The sequence below is a fragment of the Hippopotamus amphibius genome, chromosome 12 (genome assembly GCF_030028045.1).
Source record: "Hippopotamus amphibius kiboko isolate mHipAmp2 chromosome 12, mHipAmp2.hap2, whole genome shotgun sequence".
In the NCBI taxonomy this organism is placed as follows: Eukaryota; Metazoa; Chordata; class Mammalia; order Artiodactyla; family Hippopotamidae; genus Hippopotamus; species Hippopotamus amphibius.
In genome coordinates, this window is record NC_080197.1 from 89,427,577 (window position 1) to 89,453,795 (window position 26,219).

General features: G+C 59.9%; 2 protein-coding genes across 7 annotated transcripts in view; one reads left to right on the plus strand and one right to left on the minus strand.

The window, feature by feature from the left end:
- Positions 1 to 16,717, plus strand: part of HDAC7 (histone deacetylase 7) — a 36,594-nt gene extending 19,877 nt beyond the window's left edge. For 3 of the 6 annotated variants that reach the window (XM_057702132.1, XM_057702131.1, XM_057702133.1), the window contains 22 exons: positions 113 to 224; positions 825 to 940; positions 1,190 to 1,315; positions 1,784 to 1,875; positions 2,058 to 2,153; positions 2,292 to 2,472; positions 2,653 to 2,849; positions 3,099 to 3,272; positions 4,419 to 4,638; positions 5,903 to 6,036; positions 6,177 to 6,297; positions 6,545 to 6,594; positions 7,826 to 7,933; positions 8,834 to 8,889; positions 9,070 to 9,157; positions 10,240 to 10,359; positions 10,584 to 10,681; positions 11,838 to 11,956; positions 12,605 to 12,738; positions 13,055 to 13,139; positions 14,334 to 14,472; positions 14,641 to 16,717. In XM_057702132.1, the coding sequence (XP_057558115.1) occupies positions 113 to 224; positions 825 to 940; positions 1,190 to 1,315; positions 1,784 to 1,875; positions 2,058 to 2,153; positions 2,292 to 2,472; positions 2,653 to 2,849; positions 3,099 to 3,272; positions 4,419 to 4,638; positions 5,903 to 6,036; positions 6,177 to 6,297; positions 6,545 to 6,594; positions 7,826 to 7,933; positions 8,834 to 8,889; positions 9,070 to 9,157; positions 10,240 to 10,359; positions 10,584 to 10,681; positions 11,838 to 11,956; positions 12,605 to 12,738; positions 13,055 to 13,139; positions 14,334 to 14,472; positions 14,641 to 14,686 (2,612 nt within the window). In that variant the 3' untranslated portion in view covers positions 14,687 to 16,717. Of the gene's footprint in view, positions 1 to 112; positions 225 to 824; positions 941 to 1,189; positions 1,316 to 1,783; positions 1,876 to 2,057; positions 2,154 to 2,291; positions 2,473 to 2,652; positions 2,850 to 3,098; positions 3,273 to 4,418; positions 4,639 to 5,902; positions 6,037 to 6,176; positions 6,298 to 6,544; positions 6,595 to 7,825; positions 7,934 to 8,833; positions 8,890 to 9,069; positions 9,158 to 10,239; positions 10,360 to 10,583; positions 10,682 to 11,837; positions 11,957 to 12,604; positions 12,739 to 13,054; positions 13,140 to 14,333; positions 14,473 to 14,640 lie in introns of those variants that run through there. The other 3 variants (XM_057702134.1, XM_057702135.1, XR_009048407.1) reach the window with 3 other exon arrangements.
- An 81-nt stretch (positions 16,718 to 16,798) lies between these two features.
- On the minus strand, positions 16,799 to 24,725 carry SLC48A1 (solute carrier family 48 member 1). The gene is made up of 3 exons (XM_057702141.1): positions 24,456 to 24,725; positions 18,623 to 18,790; positions 16,799 to 18,043 (listed from the first exon to the last, which is right to left on the minus strand). The coding sequence occupies exons 1-3, from the start codon at positions 24,589 to 24,591 to the stop codon at positions 17,907 to 17,909; spliced, it is 441 nt and encodes a 146-aa protein (XP_057558124.1). The 5' UTR covers positions 24,592 to 24,725; the 3' UTR covers positions 16,799 to 17,906.
- Between the last annotated feature and the right edge of the window lie 1,494 nt (positions 24,726 to 26,219).

Sequence of the window (26,219 nt, forward strand, 5' to 3'; positions counted from 1 at the left end):
GTCCCCCCCATGCCTCATCCTGGGGGCGTGGTCAGGGCAATGGGCAGAGAATGTTTCAGGGAGGCCACCAGTCCACCTACCCTCAACCCACTCATGATTTCTGCCCCTGCAGGTGCCGTAGCCAGCAGTGTGGTCAAGCAGAAGCTGGCAGAGGTGATTCTGAAGAAACAGCAGGCAGCCTTAGAGAGAACAGTCCATCCCAATAGCCCCAGTGTTCCCTACAGGTAACTCCCTCTCCCACCTGCCCCCTCGTGTCCCTGCCATGCCCCGCCTCCTCGTATGTCAACCTGTGAGCACACGTACACTTGCCCCGTCTTGCTCCCAGCTGCCCATCACCTGATCCTCACCCCTCACCTCTAACCTTAATGCCTCCCGCGAACCCCTCTCCGGCTTCTGTCCTTTAATTATCTCTCCTCACCCCGCCTGAGGCCCTTTCTCCCTGCAGCCCCACCCCCGCCCTCGCCCACTGCACACACTCTCACACACACACCACACTAGCTTTCTTCGCTCTTTATATCTTCCTTTAAGCACGAAACTATCCTGATTCCTAGGACAGGTTCCTCCCATTGTGTCTGGCTCTTATGCAAGCCCTGGGACTTTGGCTCCTATACCTAGATCAGAGGTCTGCATCACCAGTGGGCTGCTGGTAGGATGGGTGGCCCAATGCTGCCACCTGGAGATGGCCCCTGTTCCTGCCGGCAGTGCACCTCCCGGCCCTGCTGGCTGCTGCCTCCCCTAGCAGGTCCCAGAGGGTGGAATGAGGCAGCTGCCAGGCCTCTGGGCATCCCTGCCTCTCTGAAGCAGCCTTGGCGCTCACTCCACAGAACTCTCGAGCCCTTGGAGACGGAAGGAGCTGCCCGTTCCATGCTCAGCACCTTCCTGCCTCCTGTTCCCAGCCTACCCAGCGACCCCCCAGAACACTTCCCTCTGCGTAAGACAGGTGCGTGGGACAGGCTGGCAGGGACCCTCCAGGGGAGCTAAGAGGGAAGGACCACAGGTGAGGGTCAGGGAGGGAGGCCTGGCGGGGGGCGGGGGGGTGGGGGGCCGCTCTGCACCCGTGGCTTTCTCTCTGGCACTGCCTGCTCTGGCCTGCCGCAGAGAGGACTGGGAGGGAGGGCATAGGGCAGAGACGGGTGGCGGGGGGGGGGTGTGGGCCGAGTAACGCCGGTGCGGTGCGGTGCTCCCGCAGTCTCTGAGCCCAACCTGAAGCTGCGTTACAAGCCCAAGAAGTCCCTGGAGCGGAGAAAGAACCCGCTGCTCCGGAAGGAGAGCGCCCCGCCCAGCCTCCGGCGGCGGCCGGCAGAGACCCTCGGCGGTAAGGCAGGGGGTGGCAGGCCTGGTCCCTTTGGGTCAGGCCCCACGCGGACAGGGGTGCCCTCCTCGGGGCTGCCGTGGGTGTTTGTCAGGGAGTGTCCTACACACTCGCCAGGAGGTGAGTTGGGGCTGAACCCAGCCCTCGCTCTGTTGGCTAAGCTGCGGTCTGCCCATAAGAAGGGGCAACTTAAAAAAACAAGTGTCCAAAGGCAGTGGAGACTCGTGGCGGCCTGCCTTTCTCCTGCCCTTCTCCTGCCCTGCTGCGAAGGACGCAGGGAGCAGAGCCCGCCCACTGGGGAAGGGGCTTGTTCCTGGCCCCTCCTCCTGGCCCCGCTCGGCCCCGCCTCCTGGCCGCGCTCGGCCCCGCCTCCTGGCCTCGCCTCCTGGTCCCGCCTCCTGGCCGCGCTCGGCCCCGCCTCCGGGCCCCGCCTGGCCCCTGACTGCGTGTCCCGCTCTCCTCACCCCTCAGACTCCTCCCCCAGTAGTAGCAGCACGCCGGCGTCAGGGTGCAGCTCCCCCAACGACAGCGAGCACGGCCCCAACACGGTCCTGGGCTCCGAGGTAAGGCCTTGCCAGGCTGGGCTCTCGGGGGCAGTTCTGAGGCGCCTCTCAGCAGGCGGCCCGACCAGGCTTGGGCCGCGGGGTCTGGGCAGCCCCCACCCGAGCCTCCTGGGGGTTCCGGGGACGGCGCGCCCAGGGGTGGAGGTCTGGGACCAGTGACCCCTGCCCTGCTCCCATGGCAGGCGCTCTTGGGCCAGCGGCTGCGGCTGCAGGAGACCTCTCTGGCCCCGTTCGCCTTGCTGCCCACAATCACGCTGGGGCTGCCCGCCCCTGCCAGGGTGAGTGGCTGAGGCGCCCTCCCCCACCCCAAGCGCCCGAGATCTCTCACTTCCTCCTCCCACACCCCCCCCCGATGGCCTTTGCCGTTCTCCCTGCTGGGATCTTCTGCCCTGTGATGCTCCCCACCTCTCCTCCAGGCTGATGGTGACCGCAGGACCCATGCGACCCTGGGCCCTCGGGGGCCGGTCCTGGGGAGCCCCCATGCTCCCCTCTTCCTGCCCCATGGCCTGGAGCCTGAGGCTGGAGGCCCCCTGCCCTCCCGCCTGCAGCCCATTCTCCTCCTGGATCCCTCCGTCTCTCATGCCCCCCTGCTGACTGGTGAGTCCTGGCTTCTCCAGGAGAGGGGCTGGATCCCGCGCCCTGCCGAGGGCCCGGTGTGGGCAGGGTCCCCTCCTCCTGTGCGTCTCCCTGCTGAGTCCCTGGCTCGCCCCCCCCCCACCCCGTCCTTGCTTCCATCTGTGTCTGTTCGCTCCTTAAGCCCCACCCCATTCTTTCCAGTGCCCGGGCTTGGGCCCTTGCCCTTCCACTTTGCCCAGTCCTTACTGACCACCGAGCGGCCCTCTGGGTCAGGCCTCCACCGGCCGCTGAGCCGGACCCGCTCAGAGCCCCTGCCCCCAAGCGCCACCGCCCCCCCACTGCTGGGCTCCCTGCAGCCCCGCCAGGAGCGGCTCAAGCCTCACGTCCAGCTGATCAAGGTGAGGGGAACTGGGTAGGGGAGGTGGTGAGGGGTTGCTTAACTGGGCCCCTGGGGGCTGAAATAAGGGAGACTTAGGAGGGGCAGAGATCTGGGGAGCCAGAGGGAGGATGTGTGGCTCCTGGGGACCCAGCGCTGCATGGGCGCTGGAGTGCCAGCAGGGCCAGGGACCACCTCGCCCAGCCCACCACTCCCCACCACCCACTCCATGTGCCAGCGTGTCTCCTCAGCTAGCCTTTGCCCTCCCCAGAGGCCAGCCAAGCCGAGTGAGAAGCCCCGACTGCGGCAGATACCCTCGGCTGAGGACCTTGAGACCGACGGTGGGGGAGTGGGGCCTCTGCGGGATGACGGCCTGGAACACAGGGAGTCCAGCCATGGGCAGCATGAGGCCAGAGGTCCTGTTCCTCTCCAGCAGCACCAGCAGGTATGCTAGTGCCCAGCTGCCCCTTGGAAGGTGTAGTCAGGAGACTCTGGGGCCTGGTAAAGATGGAAGGGAGGGGGACAGGATAAGGGCACAGGGGACAGCTCTGTCCTCTGCCAGATCTGCCCTGAGATGCAGACAGACACACACGTGTGTAGGTGCATTCACGCACACGCGCATGTACATGTGCCTACACCCTGCAGCAGCCTTCCAGTCTCGGGGTGAAGCTGCATCCCTTGTCCAGCAGCGAGACTGGCCTTTCACGGCGCCCCACACACCCCTGCCCCAGGACTTCTGCCCTGGGACCACTCGTTCTGTTTCCAGGGAAGGTGCTAGGGCAGGAGGTGGGGCCAAGCCGGCCTCGGCGCTTCAACCGCGTGAGTCAAGCCGCAGGGTATTGGTTTGCTGGGGCTGTTGTAACAAATGCTATAAAGCGGGTGGCTTAAACAACAGCGTTCCTTTTCCCACAGTTCTGGAGGGAAAGCAAGGTGTTGGCAGGGTGGGTTCCCTCTGAGGGCTGTGAGGGAGGCAGCTGTCCCAGGTTTCCCTCCCTGGCTTGTAGGCCGCCTTCTCCCGGGGTCTGCACATCGCCTTGCTGCTGTCCACGTCTGTGTCCCAGTTTCCCCTTCTCACAAGGACGAGAGTCCTATCAGAGCGTCCCCTCGTGTTAACTTGAGTACCTCTGTAAGGACCTTGTCTCCAAATCAGGTCACATTCTGAGGGACTGGGGGTTAGGATTCCCATCATAGATGTGAGGTGGGAGGGACACAGCTCAGCCCGTGACACATGGTAACAGGCCACACATGCGAGGTGGCTCATGCAGGTCCCCGTGTCCTTGGGTGGTTGCCCGTCCTTGGAGACGCGGGGGTCCTGGGCAGAGCTGGCCGGAGGCCCCTCACCCGGGTTCTGGCTTTGGAGTCTCGAGGGCCTAGGGAGCTCTGGCGGAATGGGGTTGTCAGCCTGGGGTGCAGGCCTTTCGGGGGGGGGGGAGGAGGGAGCTCAGAGACTCAAAGACCAGAGCCCAGCTGGGAGGCAGGGCCAGAGGCTGCTGCAGAAAAGGGGCCTGCCTGGAGCTTTCCAAGGCTGTGGGCAGAGGCAGATGGAGCACGTCCTGAAAGCCTGGAGACCGAGGCCCCCTGTGTCCCTCAGGTGTTCCTCTGGGAGCAGCAGCGACTGGCCGGGCGGCTCCCCCGGGGAGCCACTGGGGACTCCATGCTGCTTCCCCTGGGCCAGGGTGGTCACCGGCCTCTGTCCAGGACTCAGTCGTCCCCAGCTGCGCCTGCCTCGTTGCCAACCCCAGAGCCTGCCAGCCAGGCCCGTGTCCTGCCCAGCTCGGAGACCCCCGCCCGGACCCTACCCTTCACCACAGGTGAGGCCCGGGTTAGAGGGCAGGAGGAAGGGGCTGGGGCACGCAGGGGCTCGGGGTAGGAGTCCACGTCGGTGTCATGGTTCCCTCGGGACGTTTTTTTGAGGCCACAGAGCACTTTCTAAGTCTTACGAGATCCACCCGGTGTCCCCCGGAGCGAGTGGTGGTTCTCATTTTACCATCGGGGAGACCCAGGCTCAGGAAATCAAAGGTGACAGCAAGCTGGCAGTCAGGCCAAGCTAAGAATTCGGGTCTTCTGGCAGCTAGTTCAGACCTTTCAAAAATGATATTTATTTTTGTGCCCTGCTTGTGCAAAGAACTCAAGAGCATTTTAGAAAGTTTGAAAAATACAGAAGAGCACAAGAATGGAATGAAAGTCACCAGCCAGTATCCCACCAATCAGAGGAAACCCCTCATAAATGCTCCCGTCTTTCAGGCCAGTCTTTGTTTTCACCACACATATAAATCTCATGTACACTATATTTTGTGGCTACATGTCGTACCCTGCTTTATTCACTTTACACATCATGAACCCTTTGTGATGTAATTAAACTTTAAAAAGATTTTATAGTATGTCATCACCGTATTTTATTTCTGTTTAAAGATTTCCTACTGGTTGAGCAGTTAGGTGGTTACTCATTTTTCCTTATTCGAATTTCCTTGAACATAAATCTGCCTCATCCCTGGGATTATTTCCCGAGGGTCAGTCTCAAGGAGTGGCGTCCCTGGGTCAAATGCTGTGAGCATTTTGAAGATCCCTGATGTCCCGAGATGTTCTGAAAGTGACCCTTCTACTGGCAGTGTGCGGGGCCTCCTCTAGGCGTCCCGTTGGTCAGGCTGAAACATTCACTTCCCCAAAACTGCATCTGTCTTGTCATATGGCCCAGTGTCACTGTAGGCTTCCCAGCTCCCAGTTTTGGGGTGCCTGTTGAGGTCATGACATCCAGTGCAAGCCTCTAACATCAGGCCTCCGTTTGTTAGGTTCTGAGCTCTTGAGGTCATGGTCCTTGGGCCACATGAGGGGGGTCAGTGAGTCAGGAAGGCAGTGGCCATGTGGCAGTTTTGCTGGCTGGGGCTGCATGATGTGTGGGTGAGGTGCCCAAGCCTGCCTGGTTAAGCAGCTGGGGGTGTGCGTGTGGGCTCCGGGGGGCAGGATGGGGCCCGTGGGACGGCGTGGGGGTGTGGGGGGTGTGCCCAGCCTGGCTGCTTGGTGGGGGTGGGGGTGGGGACTCCCTGAGGCTCCGGTCCTGACTCCCCCTCCCCGCAGGGCTGGTCTATGACTCGGTGATGCTGAAGCACCAGTGCTCCTGTGGAGACAACAGCAGGCACCCGGAGCACGCGGGCCGCATCCAGAGCATCTGGTCCCGGCTGCTGGAGCGGGGGCTTCGGAGCCAGTGCGAGGTGAGGAGGCAGGGTGGGGGCTGCGGGATCGGAGGAGGTGAGGGTCACAGAAGGGAAGGGCCAGAGTGAGACGTGGGGTGGTGGGCATGGCAGGGAGGGGGCCGAGCAGGGGCTCAGGAGCTCCGTGGGTCCTTCCTCAGTCTCTGCGGGGCCGGAAGGCCTCCCTGGAGGAGCTGCAGTCCGTGCACTCGGAGCGGCACGTGCTCCTCTATGGCACCAACCCGCTCAGCCGCCTCAAGCTGGACAACGGGAAGCTGGCAGGTAGGGCTCCGACGGTGCCTGGGGCCCCAGCCCTCCCCGGGCTCACCTGACCAGAGCATCTCCTGTGCTCTGGTCCTAGCCCCGCCCAGCCCGTCCCTCCACCAGCCGGGACATCCCCACGCCGCCCCTAGTCCCTCTGCTGCCCACCTCCGCCCACCCCGCCCGGCCCTCTTCTCAGGGCCTCCCTGTTCCCGGCCAGGCCGGAGGCTGAGCAGACTCAGCTCACACACCTGGCCTCTCCCCGCAGGGCTCCTGGCACAGCGGATGTTCGTGATGCTGCCCTGTGGAGGCGTCGGGGTACGTGTGCCGGGGGCTCGCGCGCGTGTGGCCACGGGCTCTCAGACCTCCTCGCTTCCATTCTCCCAGGCCCAGCCCCTACCTGCTTGTTCTTGTGGTTCTGCCGGGCCCAGCGGGCCAGGGGCTCTCCCGTAGTGCCCCCCTGCCGGCTAGAAGCTCCTTGTGGCGGGCATGTCCTCCTGAGTGGGGAGCCCCATCCCCCACACTTGGACGGCACTTGGCAGATGTTGAGGAGGCTCAAAGAGCAGGGCCACGCCTGGGCTTGGCCTCATCTCCCTTCGTGAACACGCGGGCCTCCAGGCTGCTTTGCAGCCCTTGGAGAGGGCTGCCCGACCTGGGGCTGTGGAGGTGCCTCCAGTGTCCTTGGTGACCCAGGCATGTCCCTCCTCTGTCCTAGCTTTCCCTGCTCCCTCTCACTGTGCCTGGGGACTCCTGCCTCCTGGCAGTGCTCCCCTCCCCTCAGAAGACCCCTGCGGTGGTTTCCCGGCCGGGCACGTGGAGGCAGGGGACGGAGGCCTAGTGCTGGAGGGAGATGGGAGCTGTCGCTGGGGGGCTGTGTGGGAGCCGGTCAGTGCCCTGTTCACAACGTCCCATTTCTTGCCACTTTCTGATTTTTCCAACTGTTGTTGCTTCTGTTTTCTCCTCCCTCCTCTCCCTCTCTGTCTCTGTCTCTCTCTCTTTCTCCAGCCTCTTGCGACTCTCTCTGCCTTCCTCGCCTCTCTCGGTCCGCCTCGCCCTCCCCATCTCCCCATCACGCCCCCCGGCCCCTCCCTAGCCTTGAGGCCCAGGGACTGGGTTTGGGGGGCCTCCCAGCCTGGGCTAGGGGCCCCGAGTGGAAGACAGTGGTGCAGACGGCCCCTCGAACTCCGACCGTCCCGAGGGCCTGAGCAGAGTCCGCGGGGGCTTAAAACCCCCTCCAGGCCCAAACCCCAAGTCCCGCCCAGGTAACGCCATGCCCCCTCCTCTGACTGGGGAGGCAGGCGCGATACTGCCGGCAGAGTGCTGGCCAGATGCGGGCTGGTGATGTGGACGGAAGCTGGGAAGGAGACGTCGTGCTGGGACTGGGGGACACGGGAGGCCTTGCCTGTGGGCGGCGGGGCACTGGGGAGGCAGCGCCGTCTGCCTGGCTCCCCGCCCCTGGGGTCCTGGCCGTGGGGTGGGCGCTGCCCCCCGGGCCCTGGCTTCTGCGGGGGGCCTTGGGTGATGCGGGCCCTGACTCTGGCCCCCACAGGTGGACACCGACACCATCTGGAACGAGCTGCATTCCTCCAACGCGGCCCGCTGGGCTGCCGGCAGCGTCACCGACCTTGCCTTCAAAGTGGCCTCCCGCGAGCTAAAGGTGGGAGGTTCGAGTGGAGGGTAGGCAAGCCATGGAGAACGGAGGCAGGGGATGGGGTCGCAGAGAAGGCCAGGCCCAGCACCCAGCATCACATTCCTCTTGGATATCACCACAGGGTTTCGTAAGGGAAATTGAGAGCTCTGGGGACCAAGATGAGATCTGAACCCTAGGCTCATGTTACCTGGTGGGGAATCAAGCCACTGTGCCCCTGGCCCTGTGGTCTCTAAAAGAGACAGGGTCATGATCATCCAGGATCGGTGAACCCAGACCCGCTGTGTGACCGCAGGCACGTCGCACAGACGCTTGGGAGCCCCGTGCATCGGCAGAGAGGTTCTTTGGGGCGCTGAGGTTTTACAGACTGGGTTGGCACCCGTGCTCATGTGCTCTGGGCTGGGCACCTTTTGGGGGCTTGTGTCGAGCCCCCTGCTGTTTAGGAGCTCACAGCCCAAGTCCTAGCTCCACCATCTGCAACCAGGCAACTTTGCACGTGCTGTTAAACCCGCCTAGGCTCCAGGTTTCTCCTGTCTGTAAACCGGAGATAATCGCCATGTTTATCTCACGAAGTGTTATGAAGACTAGGTCACGTTTACCTGAGGGAGTTGTGAGGATGAAATCCAGCATTTACCCAGTGCTTAGCACAGTGCCAGGCACGTAGATTTTGCCCAATAAGTAATAGCTCTTGTTCTGACAAAGTGACAAGAGCCAGGAGCCACCGGGGTGGGAGGTCCTGCGTTCACGGCCTGGGGGTCAGCACAGGGCCCCTGATACCCAGCCTGGTCACAGTCAGTCCCGCTGGCAGCTGTTGCCCTGTGGTCCCTTCTCCGGGGAGGATCCTGGGGCTGGGCGGCAGGTTCATGGTGGTGTGGCTGTTGGGTTGACAAGCATTCTTTCTGTTTCCAGAACGGTTTTGCTGTAGTTCGGCCCCCAGGACACCACGCAGACCACTCCACAGCCATGTAAGGCCTGGGGGAGGCCTGGGTGGGCTGAGGTGGGGGGCAGGCCCTCAAGGCCTTCCTGTCAGGCTGGTCCCCCTCCTTCCTCTGAGCCTTCCGGGACTGGGCCGAGCCAGAGGCAGGCGGAGAGGGGGCGGCACAGGGAGGGAATGGGCTGGCATGACCTTTCTCTTCTCCTTCCAGGGGCTTCTGCTTCTTCAACTCAGTGGCCATCGCCTGCCGGCAGCTGCAACAACAGGGCAAGGCCAGCAAGATCCTCATCGTGGACTGGGTAGGTCCTGGGTCCTGGCCCCTTCAGGTCTGAGAGTGCCGTGAAAAGCGCCCCGAGCCTGGCGTCAGGAGATGTGGCTTCATGTCCTACCTAGGTCTGGATTAGCCTCCCCGAGCCTCAGTTTCCCTCTGTGTAAAATGCCGGTGGGGATGATGCCCCCATCACAGGGCCCTTGGGAGGCCCGGAGGAGATGGTGTATGGGAAGGCCTCCGCCCGAACCAGCTCCCACGAGGGAGGAGCCGTTTGAATGCCGTCTTTTGGCCTCTGTTCGCTTCTTTCTGCAGAGCTGATTATTTCTGCTTTTCCCCTGGTATGAGTGACAATACCAATAATAGCGCATAACATCAACATACCACTGATCGTGTCTAGACACTAATGGTTTCACGCCTCACCTGTTTAATCCTGACTGACCTGCTTTACAGATGAGGGAAGTGAGCACAGAGGGGTTAGGTAACTTGCACACAACAATACACCTGAGTCCCATGAGTCCTGAGAGTGTGAATTGAACCGAGGCCCATTAGCTCTGGAGCACGTGTGTGTAACTACTTTGCATTGCCATCTGCTTATGGGACGTTCCTACACAGAATGGAGGAGAGTGCAGGAACTTGCCACACTTGTGCCCACGCACGGTCCTGTGCGTTACGTCGGCTCTCCAGGGTGGCACTGGGCCTTGTGGTCCTGCCCCTCTGTAACAGAGTGTGGTTTCCGTCACTCTCATCACTCCATGACCTTGGGCAAGATGCAGTAGTGAGGGTTGCTGACGTGTGTGACCCTGGACTCTTCCCTCTCCTGGCACTAATCCTCCCCCTACACGTACGCTCCCACCGGCAGGCCTGCCTTCGGCACACCTCCTCCCCTTCAGCGTGTTATGTACACATCTACACATAAAGGGGAGACTGAGGCTCAGAGAGCGCCCGTGGGTCACTCAGCAGTTTAGCTCTAGGAGCACCTGTGTTCTTACCCCAAGGCTAGGCTCTTGGCCCTCTGGATGGTCACTGACCTTGAAACCTTTCCAACCTGTCCCAGTCTCCATCTCTCTGCTTTCACACCTGCCCTAATCCACTGCCCATCTCCCTGCACAGGACGTTCACCATGGCAACGGCACGCAGCAGACCTTCTACCAGGACCCCAGTGTGCTCTACATCTCCCTTCATCGCCATGACGATGGCAACTTCTTCCCAGGCAGTGGGGCTGTGGATGAGGTAACCACACCTTCCAGCCCCACTGACTCTCTCTTGTGGCCCTTACTCTGCCTCTGGCACAACTAGCTGTGTGATCCTGGGCAGACTCTTCAGCCTCTCTGATCCTCAGTTTCTCCACCTGGAAGTGAAGAGGTGGAACGAGCTGGTCTTGCAGCACTGACATCCTGGGATTCCTCTCCTGGGACTCTGCTCTCCTCACATCTGTCTTGCCTCCTGTTTTCCAGGTAGGAGCTGGCAGCGGTGAGGGCTTCAATGTCAACGTGGCCTGGGCTGGAGGTCTGGACCCCCCAATGGGGGATCCTGAGTACCTGGCTGCTTTCAGGTAAGTGCTCTGGGGGCCCAGAGGAGGCCTGGCCCAGCAAGGCCACTCTCTCCTCCCCTTTTCCAAAAGCACCAGGTTGGAGGTGGTCAGGTGGCTTGTCAGCCTGTCCGCATCCAATTACTAGACATCATAAGCCAGCCCCGGAGTGGGCCTATGGACTGAGACAAACAAAGGGAAAGGCAACATTACACTGGCCTCTAGGGGCCTCCAGTCCCCGTGTAAGAGCCAGTGTTGAACTGAGTGTGGAGAGGGTGGAGTGAGAAGAGCTGCCACATTCAGTCAAAGAAAGCTGCCTGGAGGAGGTGGGCTTTGCACAGGAGCAGAGAAACTTAAACGGTGGAGAAAGGGAGAGCAAGCAGGCAGTGTCCGTATTGGGGGAGTTGCTTAAGAAAAGCCATTCCAGAAGAGGGACTTTGCTCAGGAGCCCTTATATCTTTCCCTCTGGGGCCTCCTGTACTCCATTTGGGAAAAGAAAGCCCTGGAAGTAGGCCTCCATATACTTTTCTGGAGTATTCTTGATGAGGGCTAATTCTGTAGGAGCCCTGGGCTGGGGTTCCTGGCGTCTGTGTGCCCAGAGCCCGGAGCCTTGAGGATCACCACCATGGACCCCAGAGTTGAGTGAGGGATGGAGGGAGGCAGCTATGCGGGGCCAGCAGGGGCAGAGGATGAGAATGGATTAGGTGGTCCAGGACTGCAGAGGGTCTGTTGCCTGGGCAGCGGTTAGGTGGCGAGTGGTGAGGTGTGGCCACCTCAGTCCTACGTGGGTGGCAGCTAAGTGCCGAGTGTTTCCAGTGTCTCCCTGAGGCTTAGTGACCTGCTCCTTCCCTGTGGCTCTGCCCCCCCGCACCCCGCCCCACTCCGCGCGCACACACACACACACACACACACACACACTCCTCTTTCATTCCCTCTGGTGCCCCATCCTCGGCTCCTTCCTGCCTCTTGCCAGTGAAGAGCCCCGTGTGGCTGAGTCCTTAGGCTGTGTCGGGGACATGGTTGGTCAGTCAAGGTCAAGGACGTCCGAGGCATCCGCTCATCCTGCTGGGAGAGTGGGTGTCTGGGAGTCTTAAGAGCAGGACGCCCCCCAGTGAGGCTGGTGGGAGAGGGCTGGCCCGCGGCAGCCCTGCACAGCGTGTGAGCCCCTCCCCCCACACAGGGTGGTCGTGATGCCCATCGCCCGAGAGTTCTCTCCGGACCTGGTCCTGGTGTCGGCTGGGTTTGATGCTGCCGAGGGTCACCCGCCCCCACTGGGTGGCTATCATGTTTCTGCCAAATGTAAGGAGGGCCCAGCCCAGGGGGAGGTACGGGTAATGAAGGCTAGGCCGGGAGGGGCGGCACCGCCCTAGTCCAGGGGGACGTGGCAGTGGCCAGCCCAGGGCCGTGAGCGTGACGGCTGGGCTCTGCGGCACAGCCCGGGGCCCCAGCGCAGGCCAGGTCTGTCCACCGTGGAAGGCCTGTGTCGCACCCTCGGGACTTAAGTCCCATAGACTGGAAGCTCGGTCACAGAAGTCCCCCTACCCCAACCGTGTCCTTCCCAGGCTGGGCTGGCAGCTTCTTCTTGGGGGAAATGGGGAGGAGCCGTGTTCTCAGAACAGAGGGAGCCCACTCAGCCTACTGGGCCGTGGGGCCTGGAGGACGGAAAGGAGTAGGATGTGTCTCAGTGAAGAAGACACGGGCTGGAGTCCGTGCCCTGGGTTGAGGTCCTGGCCCTGCCGCTTCCCAGCTGTCCTTGACCGGAGCCTTCAGCGAGGCATACTCAGGATTTGCAGGGGGTTCCGTGTGAAAGCACTTGGGAAGGTAGAGATTAGCGCACCGGAGTCACTCTTTCTAAGGGAGGCGTCAAGCAGGGAAATAACGGAGGTAGAGAGGGCCCACCTTTCCTCCACCCTTGCCCCTCCTAATCCTCCTCACCCAACCATCCAGGTTTTGGGTACCTGACGCAGCAGCTGATGAGCTTGGCAGGAGGTGCGGTGGTGCTGGCCTTGGAGGGTGGCCATGACCTCACAGCCATCTGTGATGCCTCCGAGGCCTGTGTGGCTGCCCTTCTAGGCAACAAGGTGAGGTGACCGTCCCTGATCGGTGCATCTGTGGGGCAGGGAGTCCAGCTCTCCCAGGACTGCCCCAGGGAGCAGGTAGATGGGGCGCCTCCCTTAGGGCTCGCAGATGGGCAGGGTGGGGGTGGCCAGGCCTGGAATGAGGGGAACAGTGGACGCCTCTTCCACGGGTTGGGCCTCGGGCCAGCGTCTTCTGCCCTAGGCAGAGGCAGGAGAACATGTTTATTTGTGCCTGGAAAGCAAGGGCCTGGGGGTGGGAGAGAGCTGGGCCTGTGGGTCCCTGAGAGACGGGTGACGGATGTACTCTTTTCTTCTGTAGGTGGACCCCCTCTCAGAAGAAGGCTGGAAACAGAAACCCAACCTCAATGCCATCCGCTCTCTGGAAGCTGTGATCCGGGTGCACAGTGAGTATGGAGAGAGAACACTGCCGACCCCAGACTTGGGAAAAACTCGGGGGTCTGCTGCCCCCCGGTGACCGGGGCCCCAGATCTTCCAACACCAGCCAGGCCAGGGGCGCTGCTGCTGCTCTGGAATAGGCTTCCTATAAAGTACCCCACAGTACCGGGGGCAGCCCCCCCACCACGAGTGGATGCCCTGGGAGCCCTCCAGATGGACCCAGAGGGGCCCAGGCAGGACTGGCCTCCCATCCCCAGCTGCTGCCCTAGGCCAGGGCCCCACCCACAGCAGCGCTCAGGCCGCGTTTGTGGGAAGTGCTGGTTCCCGTCCTGACCCTCAGTCCTGGCCGCAGGTCTTAGGAGCTCTGCCTGCTTCGGGGGCTGAGTCTTAGAGGAACCCCACATTTGGAAAGATCTTTAAATTTTCAACTTCAGCTCAGCATCTGTGGAGCCCTTTACGTAATGACCCATGACCTGTGCTAGGGGTACAAAATGAACAAAAGCGATTTCCCTCGTTTGGGCTCAGCGGGGGGGTCGTGCTGCTGGTTCTCGGCACGGAGCCCTCACACTGGGCCAGGCGTGTTCCATGGACATTGTTCCTCACCACAGGAGGCAGGGTGGTCACGTCCATGCTCTAGATGGGGCGGTGGGAGCCCGGGGCGCTGGGAGCCCAGGGCTGGTAGGTGGCTTGCCAGCGGCCACACAGAGCGGCCGTGGTGTTGGTCGGCCCTCCCGGCGGTGGGCCCTTCCTGCCTCCCACGCCTGTGCTGGGCTGAGTGGTGCAGGGGCTGCATGTGAGGGGACCCTGGGCTCCAGGAGGCCGGGGCTTGGGGCTCTGTGAGGTCACTGTGACACAGACCCCTTCTAGGGGAAAAGAGGCCCTAAAGGTGCTCTTAGGAACCCCACACCCATGGGAACGGGTCAGCCCCACAGGGACGGCAGAAGGGCCCTGGACCCCTGCGCACGCCCCTCATAGCCACGCTGAAGCTGCCCTGCTCACCCTGTCCGGGCTGCGGGGGCCGAGTCAGGGAGGATGTTGCCTTGAGAGTAGAGGCAGCTGAGAGCGGACCCCACGTTGAGGACACGCCTGCTACTCTTGGGCCCTCGGCCTGAGATATGCAGCCTCAGGGTCAGTCTAGGATGGGTGGTTGGCAGGTGGAGGGCCTTGTGCCCCAACCCTCTCTAACTCGGCTCCTTGCCTAGGTGAGTACTGGGGCTGCATGCAGCGCGTGGCCTCCTGTCCAGACTCCTGGGTGCCCAGGGTGCCAGGGGCCGACGCAGAAGAAGTGGAGGCGGTAACTGCACTGGCATCCCTCTCCGTGGGCATCCTGACTGAAGAGCGGTAATGCCAGAGCCCTGGCCGACAGCGCCTCCACCCCCTCGGACCCTCCCAACTTGAGGACCCCAGATCCTGGCACAGCCACCCCAGCCTTCTCAGGCTTCCTGGGAAGCTGGGCTCAGGCCCTGCAGCCGCTGGCCCTCTAGCAGCCCCACCCTTGTCTTCCCCTAGGACCTCAGAGCAGCTGGTGGAGGAGGAAGAACCCATGAATCTCTAAGGCTTCAGAACGGATCTGCCACCCGCCCCACCCTGCCCTTCGGACCTGGTTCTCTTCCAACCTCTGGCAACAGTACCCATTCAACAGTACCCATTCCCGGGGTCTTCAGAGATCCTTTGGGGAAGGTAGTCAGGGCCGGAGAACATCTTGACAGTCACCCCAAGGAGCCTGAGAAGGCCCCTGGGTCTAGGATAGGGACCAAAGAAGATCCTGAGAGAAGGCAGGCTGCATAGCCAGCTGGGCCCCAGTAGGGCTCTCCCCAAAGCAGAGTCTACCCCTCTGGGGTCCAGGCCCCTGGCTGGGCCCCCAATCCTCAGGACTGCACAGAGGAGGGCTGGCTTATCGAGGCCAACCCATAACCACTATTCTTGGTTCTGTAGACCCTGGACTTTGCACACAGCCCCAGGCTCCACAGAGCAATGTGAACTTGGCTTCCACCAGAATGGCCCTTCCTAGGGTTCTGGGGGCTAGAGTCGAGGGAGGGAGGATGGGTAGGAGGAGCCAAAGGGTCCCATATCCCTGAGTGCAGGGGGTGTCCCTCCTCTCCTGCTTCCTCAGATGACTCTGAAAGCTTCCTCCCCACCACTGGGCAGTGAGACAAAGCTCCCTCTGAGAGCAGTCAGCGGCAGGCCTCCCATCTAGTCCCTGCCCCTGCCAGAGGCCACCCTGCATCGACCATCTCAGCGCCCTGGTGGAGCAAACAGGTGCTCTTGGAGTTCTGTGCTTCCTGATCCAATGGTGCCAAACCCTTCATCTCCCCTCAGAAGCACAGCGTGACCCCCAGGGACCCCCTCTGTCACCACTCACCTCCATGAGCCTTCTCTCTTCCTGGGGTCTCCCCCACCCCAGCTGACTCCTGCCCTACATAGGACTAGCTTGGCTGAGGGGAAAGCGGTGGGAGAGTGGATGGAAGACATGGGGAAGGGGAGGCTGCCCTGGCAAAGTCTTCGAGGCTTCTGGGGTCCAGGCCTGGGGCCAAGAAGGAAAGTGTGTGTGTGTGTGTGTGTGTATGTGTGTGAGAGAGAGAGAGAGGAGGGTGTGTGTGTGTGTGCGCACACGCGGATGTCTTCCCCAGGACCACCATACCCTGTGTATGTATGCATGTTTTTGTAAAAAAGAAAAAAAAAGGAAAAAAATCTGAACAATAAATGTTTTATTTGCTTTAAAGGTGCATGTGAAAGGGCCTCTGGGGGATGAGGGGTGGGCAGTGGGTCTACAGCTACACAGCACAGCCTGCGCCTGATTCGATGTGGAAGAGAAGGGGCAGGTTGGGCTGGAGGGCAGCTCCCCTCCAGCTCCTTGGCCTTCTGTGGCAGCTGCCTTGCAGGAAGAATCCATTCTGAACACACCCTGGCTGCCCCCACCTGCCCCACCTCCGGGTGAAGAAGAGGCAGCAGCTCTGGGCTGAGTCCATAGACAGAGGACCGGTTGCCAGAGGGGGGGCGGACATGGACGCCTGCAGACCCATCTCACTAAGGCTTCCCTAAAGAGTTCTGAATCAGACCTACCTGAGTTCAAGTTCCAGCTGGGTGCTCAGGTAAGTCACGTCACCTCCTGGGGCCTCCGCTGATCAGTTAAAGTCTCCCGAAATAGACACTGTTTGGTTCCTTCCTGCTCTAAGGTACCATGACTCCTTAAGCATCTACCGAGCCTAGAAGAGAACCGGTGAGGCAGCAGGCCGGGGCAAGCCCGTCCCGTGTAAGGTGCAGGAGCTGCCGGTGCCTGTCTACGGCTCTGAGGCGGCCAGACTTCTTCAGCCAGCAGGAGTAGCAGCCTCATTACCTCCAACCTGGGCCCAAGCCCTCACAGCCTGCAGGATACAAAGGGAGGCACGTTCATCCCCTTCCCATCTGTCCTGGCCTCTTGGGCGACAGGCACTCAAACCCACAGGCATTGCTGAGGCTGTGCCCAGGGGCATCCTCACCCTTGCTGGGGGTGTGCTGAGGGGGCTGGAGGAGGAGAGCTGAGCTGTGGGTTCCCCTGTGCTAAGTGGGACCAGAGGGAAAGGGTCCACTCTGAGTTAAGGAAATGGCTTAATGAGATAACAGGAGACCCCCCATTCCAGCCCACCACTGCCACAGTCCACCCCATAAAAAAGCACCAGAGGCTGGCTGATACAAATGGCTGCTGTATTTCTGCTAAAGTGACAGTGACACAGATAAGGCAAAGAGCTGAGGGACAGGACACATCAGGTGGGAAAGGGGTAGACCGTGCAAAATGGCAACCAAAGATAAAAAGAGATGTAGCCCCTTCCCTCCCAAGTTAGGTGAGCCCTTGGGCCAGTGTATAGGCAGTTAAGCAGGTATTGTCCTTCAGAAGGGAGATTGTAAAAGATAAAAGCTTTAGGTGAGGGGCAGTGGGCAGGGGTGGGAGCGGGGGAGGCGTCTCGGGGCCAGGGGCGATCTGGACACCATGAGGGGCAGGTGTGAGCAGGCCAAGTGGGAACGTCGGGCTGGAGGTGCCTGGCGCAGGTTTGAGGGTTCCTTCCAGCCCACCCTGTGCTGCCCCCTTCCCCAAAGCCCTTCGAGGGGCAGGAGCACCTTCCCCAAGAACCTTAGTCTGGCCTCATTTGGGGTGTCCTGCTCTGGGGTGTGTGGTGAAGGGGAGGATGTCTCTAGCACACTCATGGCAACCAGCTCTGTGCGGAGCAGGGTGGGAAGAGGGACACTGAACTCCCCTCAAGTCCCCAGGCCTAGGGAAGATAGAACCTGATGTCACCATCCCTGGGACCAGTGACTCTTGGGGGACAACAGGATGGGGGTGCTGGGGTAGGGGGTTGAGAAGTCTTTACTAGAGATTCCTGACCTGACCTGACCTCCCCAGGGTCCCACCCCACCTGAGGGAGAGTGCTTAGGGCAGCAGGGACTCCTGCCCCCTGTCCCCAGGCACAGGTCAAGGCCCCACTGCCCTACCCCTTGAGTATTGCCCTGGTCCTACTTACAAAGATTGCCCACTGAGTGCTAAGAAAATAGATCCACTTGAAAAGGTCTAAAGCTGCTCTCCAGTCAGGCTGATGAGCAACATGGCAGGACCCCTTTCCACGGCACCCAGGGCTCCCCCAAAGGGGACAGGACAGCTCCCAGGGAGGCCACCGTCTTCTTGCTGTATATTTTCTGCCTCGGTTCTGGGTTTCCCAGGGGGTGTACAGGCCCACCCGATGTCTCAGAGGCTGAGTCCAGGTCCTAAGGACCGCCAGGGTGCAGAGACCTCATCCCTTGGGTCAGAAATCGCTGAGGATGCTGATGTCGGCAAAGTCAGCCCGGTAGCGGTGGGCATAGAGGCTGAGCAGGAAGGCCCACTTGAAGGAAATGAAGCTCCAGACAGCGGAGAGGTAGTAGCTGTTGGGGTCTGTGAGGCCTGCAGGGAAGAGGAACCCAACCGTGACTCAAGAGGACCTTGCCGGTGCCCCTAAGCCACCATGCCACAAGCCCCGGGGCCATCACTTCCCACCACCTCCAATAGAGGCTGAACCGATCCAATGGCGAGGTGTGACAGAGGTTTCAGAGCATTCCGAGTTTGCAGGCAGGAAGCAGTGGGGATAAGGGAAGGTCAGAGTTGGCTAATCACAGGTGTGTATCAGCCACTCTGCTTTTGTGACACTGACCCTAGGCCATTGCCTTCCAATCTGCTTCAGCATCAAAGCAGGGCAGGAAGGGCCTTTGGCCGCTTGCAGACTGCAGCCACCAGGGGGCGCTCCCATCCCAGAGCTGGGCTGAAGGCGAACCCCTTTCCCACGCGTTTCATTCACCCCTCCCGACCCAGGGGCCGGGGGCCCATTCTCCCCACTTTAACAGCCAGAAAACCCGGGCACAGGGAGGTGACGTGATCTGTGCAGTCCCTTGGACATAAGCATGGACCCCAGGACAGGAACCCAGGGTCTTACTGAGCACCCCACCCACCGGCCCTGCCATGCCCTCCCTTCGCCGAGGCCCTTACTCTGATGTCCGGTGATGGCCAGCACCAGGAAGGTGCAGAAAGTGGCGACGGAGACGGCTGAGAAGAGGACGCCCACGAAGAAGAAGCCGCGCAGCCCCTTGAGCCACGTCCTCCAGTAATCCTGCATGTACATCACGTGCGTCACCAGGACCCACAGCGCCAGCACACCTGCCGGGAGAGACGGCTCAGGCAGCGCCCCGCTCCTCCTCACCTGCCGACCCCAGGGCCCTGCAGGTCCCCCAGGCCAAACGGTTCGCATAATAACAGTGACATCGTGTTGGCCTTTTCACTTTCCCTGTAGAGTGGAGTTTGCTGGAGGCCATGTGGCCTGTGATATAAAGAGGACATGAATGCAAAAGCTGCCTTTTATGAAGCCAGACATCAAAGGGATTTGCAAAAAATAAAAAACCATGCCATTCTTCTCCCTAATTTTTCTGTTTTGGAAAACATGAATATTTCTTATAAAAAATGTTACTTCTCTTAACACAATGTTATTTTTGTTACTTTTTAAATGCTTAAAAATGTTCTGTTTTAATTTCTAACAGTACATATGGATAGATATAACCTGCATATACAAAATTTGCTTGAGATTTTAAATATTTTTTTTTAAAATATTTATTTATTTATTTATTTATTTATTTATTTGCACTGGGTCTTAGTTGCAGCAGGCGGGCTCCTTACTTGTGGCATGTGAACTCTTAGTTGCAGCATGCATGTGGGATCTAGTTCCCTGAGCAGGTATCGAACCCAGGCCCCCTGCATTGGGAGCACGGAGTCTGAACCACTGCCCCACCAGGGAAGTCCCACCACTTTTGAAAGAGTGTACAAGGGGTCCTGAAGTCAGAAAGTCTGAGGACCTTTGCAGCCCAGCCTGCTTTCTGGGGACTCCCCACTACCCACCCTGGGGGCCACCGACGTGGGCAGCATTCCTCCCACCCCAACGCTCCTGCTCCCCCAGCCTCCAGAGTCCACCATCATAACATAGCAAGGCCTGTGGCTGAGCTCTTGGCAGTAGGGCTCTTCCCAAAGTCCATGTATTGGTTTTATGGGATGGGGAGGCCCAGTGGTAAAACCCCCAGGGCCACCCAGTGCCCAAGTGGCCTTCTTGCTCTTGGCCAGACTCCATTTTATTTATTTTTTTGGCCGCGCCACGCGGCATGCGGGACCTAAGTTCCCTGACCAGGAAATCAACCTGTGCTCCCTGCAGCAGAAGCACAGAGTCTTAACCACTGGACCGCCAGGGAAGTACCCTGCCAGATTCCATTTTACTGACTTGTTTGCTGAAAGGACAGGCCAGATGCCCCCAGCCAGTCGTGGGCCTGCCCTCTGGGCCTGGCCGGGCACTTCCCCTATGATGCCAGCTGCCACTCAGCCAACACAATGAGTGCCCTCTGTGCCAGGCTGTGCCTGCCACCGCAGCCCAAAGAGTGGAGCAAATATCAGTTCCATTGGCAAGGGTCCAGGGCAGGGTCGCAGGGTCCCAACAAGGGAGGCATGAGGAGCGAGGCAGAGCCAGCTGCAAGCTGCCCACCTGTATGTAGGCTGCCGGATCCTAGGGGTCAGGAGGCCTTTGAAAAAGGGAGCCGCACACACTCTACGCAGAGCGGGCACAGGAAGGCTGGGGAAAGTGGTCAGCTCTGGCAAGGAAGAGAAGAAAGGGGAGCTGATAGGGAGATGGGGTGGGAGAGGGCTTTGGCCGAAGCTATATTTTCTTTCTTAGGCTGAATGGTAAGAATAAGGGAGTTCACTAAATTGTCTATCCTTTTTCACATGCCTGAAATACTTCATAATGTTTTTTTTAAGTTGGGGAACAATAAAACGGTGGGGGGGGGGGTATGTGTCATCACAGATCTCTGCTCTGATTGCCAGCTCAGAAGCTGTCACAATTCAGGCAGCCTGGCACAGGACAGAAAACCACGAGACTGCCAGTCAGGAAGCTCGGGCCTGGCACGGCTGTGCTGCTCGTGACTCTTAGAGCCTCGGTGTTTCCACATATGAAAGTGGGGGAGCCCAAAGGTCCCACCAGCCTGGAAACTCGGTGACCCAGGGTTCCGCGCGAGTGAGGACTCAGCCCTGCCAACACAGGCCGCTTCCCCTCCCAGCTGTCTGACCCACGCCCTCCCAGCTCTGCCCTTGCCCACCCCCAACCTTCCTCAGGGGTTGGGGGCCTGGAACGTGGGTCCCTCCAGCCCTGGGATCAGGGTGAGCCAGGACAACCTGTCTCCATCCCTGCCTAGGCGGGAAGCGGGAGCAGGCCAGAGGTGGACAGAGTAACAACCCCTCCAGCTTTGGCTTAACACCCTCCGTGATCTGGATGGGTGGTGTGCCGGCCACCCCTCCCAGAAGTCTTTCCCAATCCTCTCACCGCGTCCTAAGTGTTCACTGGGGGAGCTGTTTGGTTTCTTAAAGGGCCCTAGGAAGGAAGTGTATTGTCACAGAGCACATCCAAGCAACCGTCAGATGGGCACCTTTGTGACTGCTCCACCACACCCCTCTGTCTCCCCACTATGCCACCGAGGGGCTGAAATAGATGGTTCTCAGATGCTTTACCACTCAAAGATTCCAAAAGCCAGCTTAGGAGAAAAATAAGGAGGTCAGAACAATGCCCCCATGACTCAGCAATTTCTCGGTTAGGAAATGCTGAAATAGGGGCCTGTGAGATGCCCTCTCTTAGTCCACTGGCCACGCTCCAGTGGTGCCCCCAAAACATCCACCTCCCACGTACCTCCATGTACCAAAAATGGCTGAGCAGGAGGAAGAGGAAGATGACCATTTTGGGTGCTCCAGGTCCCAGCTCTCTGTTTATAAGCAGGCGCAACCTGCCCGACCTCTTACTTCCCCTGCACACAGGCCTGGCCTCCAGATAAACCCAAGCCACATCTGGAAGCAGGCCCGTCCCCACCCACCCTGGCTCCTGCCTCTGTCCTTAGAAGGATCTCCCCCAACTCCACCCAGGTGGTCAGTGAAGGAGCAGGAACCCCCGCTGGGACACCACGGACTCCAGGAAGCCCGGTCTGCACACCTCGGGGCGGAACGGACAGTTTCCCAGGCCCACCTGGCTGCACGTGCACGCCAAACCTCACCCCTCGCTCCACCCCACCTGCTTCAAGGCACAGGACTCTGCCTGCTCGGCCCAGGGCCGTGAAGGCGCACAGCTGATCAGTGAAGGTATCCCCAGAGAGTGGGCTGGAGGTGAGGAGCCAGGAGGAGCCCAGGGGAGCTCACAGAGAAACACAGACAAGGGAGCCGCTGGGCCCGGGCCCCACTCTGTTCCTACGGCCCTGCCCGCCACCCCTGCTCCTCTCTCACGGGGAAGAACACAGAGCTGGTTAGACTCCTGGGCAACTTTTCTATTCTGATTCTCTTTCCTTGATCTACTAGAACTAGAGCAAACCTGTTTCCCAAGGGTTCCCACAGCAAAACCGTCTCTTCCGCCTCTCTTCCAAGCCAGTTCTTACCAGACACCCAACCAGGATGGGAGAGACTGGGTCTCCATCCATGAGCATTTTTCCCAGGGTTCCAGGAAACCAACCCCCCCTCCCCAGCAGCCCCGCCTGGCACACAGGGGAAGGAGCATGCTGGGACTGCCCTCTGGTGACTCAGCAGTTTCTGGAAAATGCCAAGTCAGAAGTGGGGTGCTCACAAATCTGCTGATGCTTCACCCCGAAAAGAGGAAGAGGCTGACCGACTGCAGACTCTCTCGGCGCCCACTCAGGGTGGCCGGGGCGGGGGGTACTGCGTGGCCCTGGCAACCCCTCCCCCACCTGCCACCCTGCTACCCCCGTGCCACAACCACAGCCACCACCACCGGGCAGCTTTGGTTCTGCGATGGCCCTCAGGGAGGTGCCGGGACCCTGCTCTAGCTGCCCTGGCACCTCTCCCCGTGGGCACCTCTACAGCTGGCCTGCCTCAGAGGCCAAGGGAAGTCTGTGGGGAGGGAGAGAGGGCAGGGCTCGGGTCAGAGGGAAACCCTGGGACTCCCTGAGCCGCCCGCCGACAGGCACCTGCGAGATGGACGATTCAGGGAGAGGACACACAGCTGTAACATTCCAGACCTGAATGGCGGTCTCACACAATACCCCTGTCAGCGGCATCTCCTCCCATTCCTTACAGATGAGGAAACTGAGGCCCAGGAGGCATCTGTGTGTGTCCACAGTAACACAGCTCAGTGGGGCTCACACCACCAGGCCAGACTCCAACACACCCAGCTCTGATCCCAGGGGCAGCCCTCCCTCCTCACCCCAACCAGCCCCTCTCATCTCAGGTCTCATCAGGGCAACCCCTGGGCCTCGCCTGAAGAGTCGCACCTCCTTCCCAAGGGGAAAGCAGCAGGACCGACAGCAAACAGGAAAACACTGCAAGGACAAGAGAACCACGAGGAACATGGTGGGTGGTGGGGTGCAGAGGGGAAAGGAGCCAGGGGACCACAGATAACTCAGCAGAGGTGGGCAGGCGGCCCCCCCCCCCAGGAGGACAGGAACCCACAAGTGGGGCAGCTAGTCAGGCATGAGAGCAGCCTAGCCGGGCACCCACGCAGCCTTCCTCGGAGACCCCAAGTGCTCTGCTTGACGTTGCTTAGGCTGTGGTTGCCTAGGCCCCACTTAGAGGGCAGAAACCCCACCTCCCATTCCTTCTCAACCCAGGGATGGCACGGAGCTCCGGGCAATGAGCAAATCTAGTTATTTTTAGTTAGTCCATTTGGGGCTCTTTCGACAGAGGAGTTTAGTTACGGAACAACTAAAAGTATTATCCTTACATGTATTTTTTTCCCCCAAAGTGCTTTCCCCACACATATTCTTTCATGTAGCTGTGTAACCCTAGGTAAGCTATGTATTTACACGAAGCCTCAGTTTAAGCCTGACCTGTAAAATGGACCCAATAACGATGCCTACTTCCCAGGACTAATGTAAGGATTAAATAAGACGATGGAAGCAGTTTGCTTAACACAGTGCCTGACACATTGAAAGCATTAAAAAAAATGTTAGCTAGTAGAAATAATATGTTTCGTCTTCACACCAATGCTGCAGAACAGAGAGGTTAATAACACGCCCAAAGGTGCACTGCGAGTACAGAGCATGGGTAGCATCGGACTTCCACCACCGCACTGACGTTCTCAACTCCAGTACAAGCCTCTGCCTTCCTTGAGGCACAGAAAGGGCGGTTGGCGGACTTCAGCCGACCTCCCCAGGAGCCACAGCAGAAGGGTGGCAAAGACACAGCAAGGTGGTGGGAAAAAAAAGTCTAGTTTCCATCAGCTCCCTAGCGCGGTCCTCCAGGTCTCCGCTGAGGACTCTGCTGGAGGTGGGCTCCACCCTGGAAGGAGGCAGACGGGCTTCGCCGGGAAACCCTCAGCCCTCCCTTCCACTTACTCCTTCTCTGCCCTCCCTCAGCCCCCAGGGGAGGGGCGCGAATCCCCCAGCACAAGTGAGTGTGTGCGTGTGTGGGGAGGTGTCTTCACACCTGCCCGCGCGAAGGAGGTGTCGAGAGCAGCGGGCGCGCAGGGAAGACGCTGTCACGGGGCCCAGCGTGGAGCGCGCACGGGCTAACCCGGGGCCGCGGGGCTGGTGCAGAAAGGCGGAGGCGGGACGTCGGCGCCCCGGGCCTCGCGCGGGCATCGGGTCCCCGAGGCCCCCGGGGGATGCCCAGGAGCTCGGGCCCGCGCGGGGCCTGCTCTGCCCACGGCCGGGTTTTGGGTAAACACCCCACCCGCTCCCCGGGGAAGCGCCGCCCGCCAGGAGCCTCCGGAGCAGCCGCCGGCGCCTCCCCGCAGCCGCGCGCCCGCGTCCGCGCCGCCGGAGCCGGGACCCGGCGCCCCCCGCGCGCCCCGGGGTACCTGCGAGACCCCCCATGGCCGCGGTCCCCGGCTGTCTGTAGACCACGGTCCAGACGAGGAAGATGGAGAAGCCGGCCACGGAGCTGAGGCCCGAGTAGGCGGCGCGGAGGCCGAGCTGCAGGCGGGACGGAGCCATGGGGCTGCGGGCGCCGGGCGCGGAGGGCAAGCGCGGCCGACGGTCACAGGTGCGGGGCCCGGAGCGGGAGCCGGGAGCCGGGCGCCGGGAGCCGAGCCGGAGCCGCCGGCCGCCCGCGCTCCGCCCCCGGCCCGCCCCCAGCGCTGCCGGCACAGCGCCCTCCCCGGCCGGAGGCCGCCCGCGGCCCGAACCACAGCCGCCAGCGCGTCCTGGGCATGGCCACGGGTCTTCGGGCCCCTGATCATTTGGGGATGCCGCCTAAAAATGCAGATTCCGGGGCTCGTCCTCTGAGCTACCGTATCGGGATATTTGGGCCTTGTCGGGGCCCGGAAATTCGCGGTTCTACAAGCCAGCTGCAGTGATTGTTTTTAAAATTTGTCACGTCGTTGTTTAAAATTTAAGACGTAAATTTCTCTTTAAGAATCAATATATAAAAATTAAGATATGAAAGTACACAGCGAGTATGATTCTTTCCGCTCTCTTCATCAGTTTCCCTCCGCAGGCGTGAAGCGATTCTCAGAAGACTCTCCTCATGGAACCCCTGCCCCATCATCTAACCTCAAACACCTTGACTTCAAGGACAGCTCCCTTCTCCTTTAATCTCCACGAGCCTCATCCTCCCACCCCAAATCTACCAGACATCACTACCATAAGAATCAGACAGTTCTAGCATAGAGACTGGAATCTACAGCAAGTGTGTACTGAGCTCCCACTCTGGGCCCGGTGTCATGCTGGGAGCCGGCAGGGAAAATCAAGAGATAACACGGGGACCCTCAAACGCTTACAATCTAGTTGGGGAGGCCCATCACATACTGGCACAAAACAGGTAGCCAATATACTTTGTATTTATTTCTTTTCACTGCTGTAACAAATTACCACAGATCTAGTGGCTTCAAACAACACACATTTATCACCTTACAGTTCCGTAGGTCAGGTGTCTAAAAAAGGAACTCAGAGGGCTAGAATTTAGGGAATGGCAGGCCTGCCTTCCTTTTGGAGGCTCCAGGTGAAAATCTGTTTCCTTGCCTTTTCCAGCTTCTAGAGCTGCCCACCTCCCTTGACTCCTGAATGTCTTCTTTCATCTTCAAAACAAACAATCACACCACTTGGACCTCTGCTTCTCTCATTACATCATCTTCTTTTCTCTTGCTAATTCCGTTGCCTCCTTCTTTTCCCATATAAGGACACTTGTGATTAAGAACCTGGATAATCCAAAATAATTTCCCCATCTCAAGAGCCTTAATTTAGGGACTTCCCTGGTGGTCCAGTGGTTGAGACTTTGCCTTCCAATGCAGGGGGTGCAGGTTCAATCCCTGGTCAGGGAGCTAAGATCCCAGGTGCCTGGTGGTTAAAAAAAAAACCCAAGACATAAAACAGAAGCAATATTGTAACAAATGCAATAAAGACTTTATAAAAATTGTCCGCATCAAAAAAAAAATCTTAAAAAGAAAAAGATCCTTAACTTAATCACATCCGCAAAATCCCTTTTTGCCATGTAAAGTAACGTATTCGCAAATGCTGGGGATCAGGACATTGACATCTTGGGGAGGGGGGCATTATTCTGCTATCACATCCTTCTGGAATGTAATCTCCATGAAGAGCCACTGTGCCGCTTTCATTCACACCAA

Bases quoted from the DNA above. Each gene is read 5' to 3' on its own strand.
- SLC48A1 (XM_057702141.1), bottom strand. From the start codon at position 24,591: ATGGCTCCGTCCCGCCTGCAGCTCGGCCTCCGCGCCGCCTACTCGGGC. The intron at 18,791-24,455 runs GTACCCCGGGGC...CTCTCCCGGCAG, and splicing joins GGCCATGGGGGGTCTCGCAG to GTGTGCTGGCGCTGTGGGTC. The intron at 18,044-18,622 runs GTAAGGGCCTCG...TCTTCCCTGCAG, and splicing joins GGCCATCACCGGACATCAGA to GCCTCACAGACCCCAACAGC.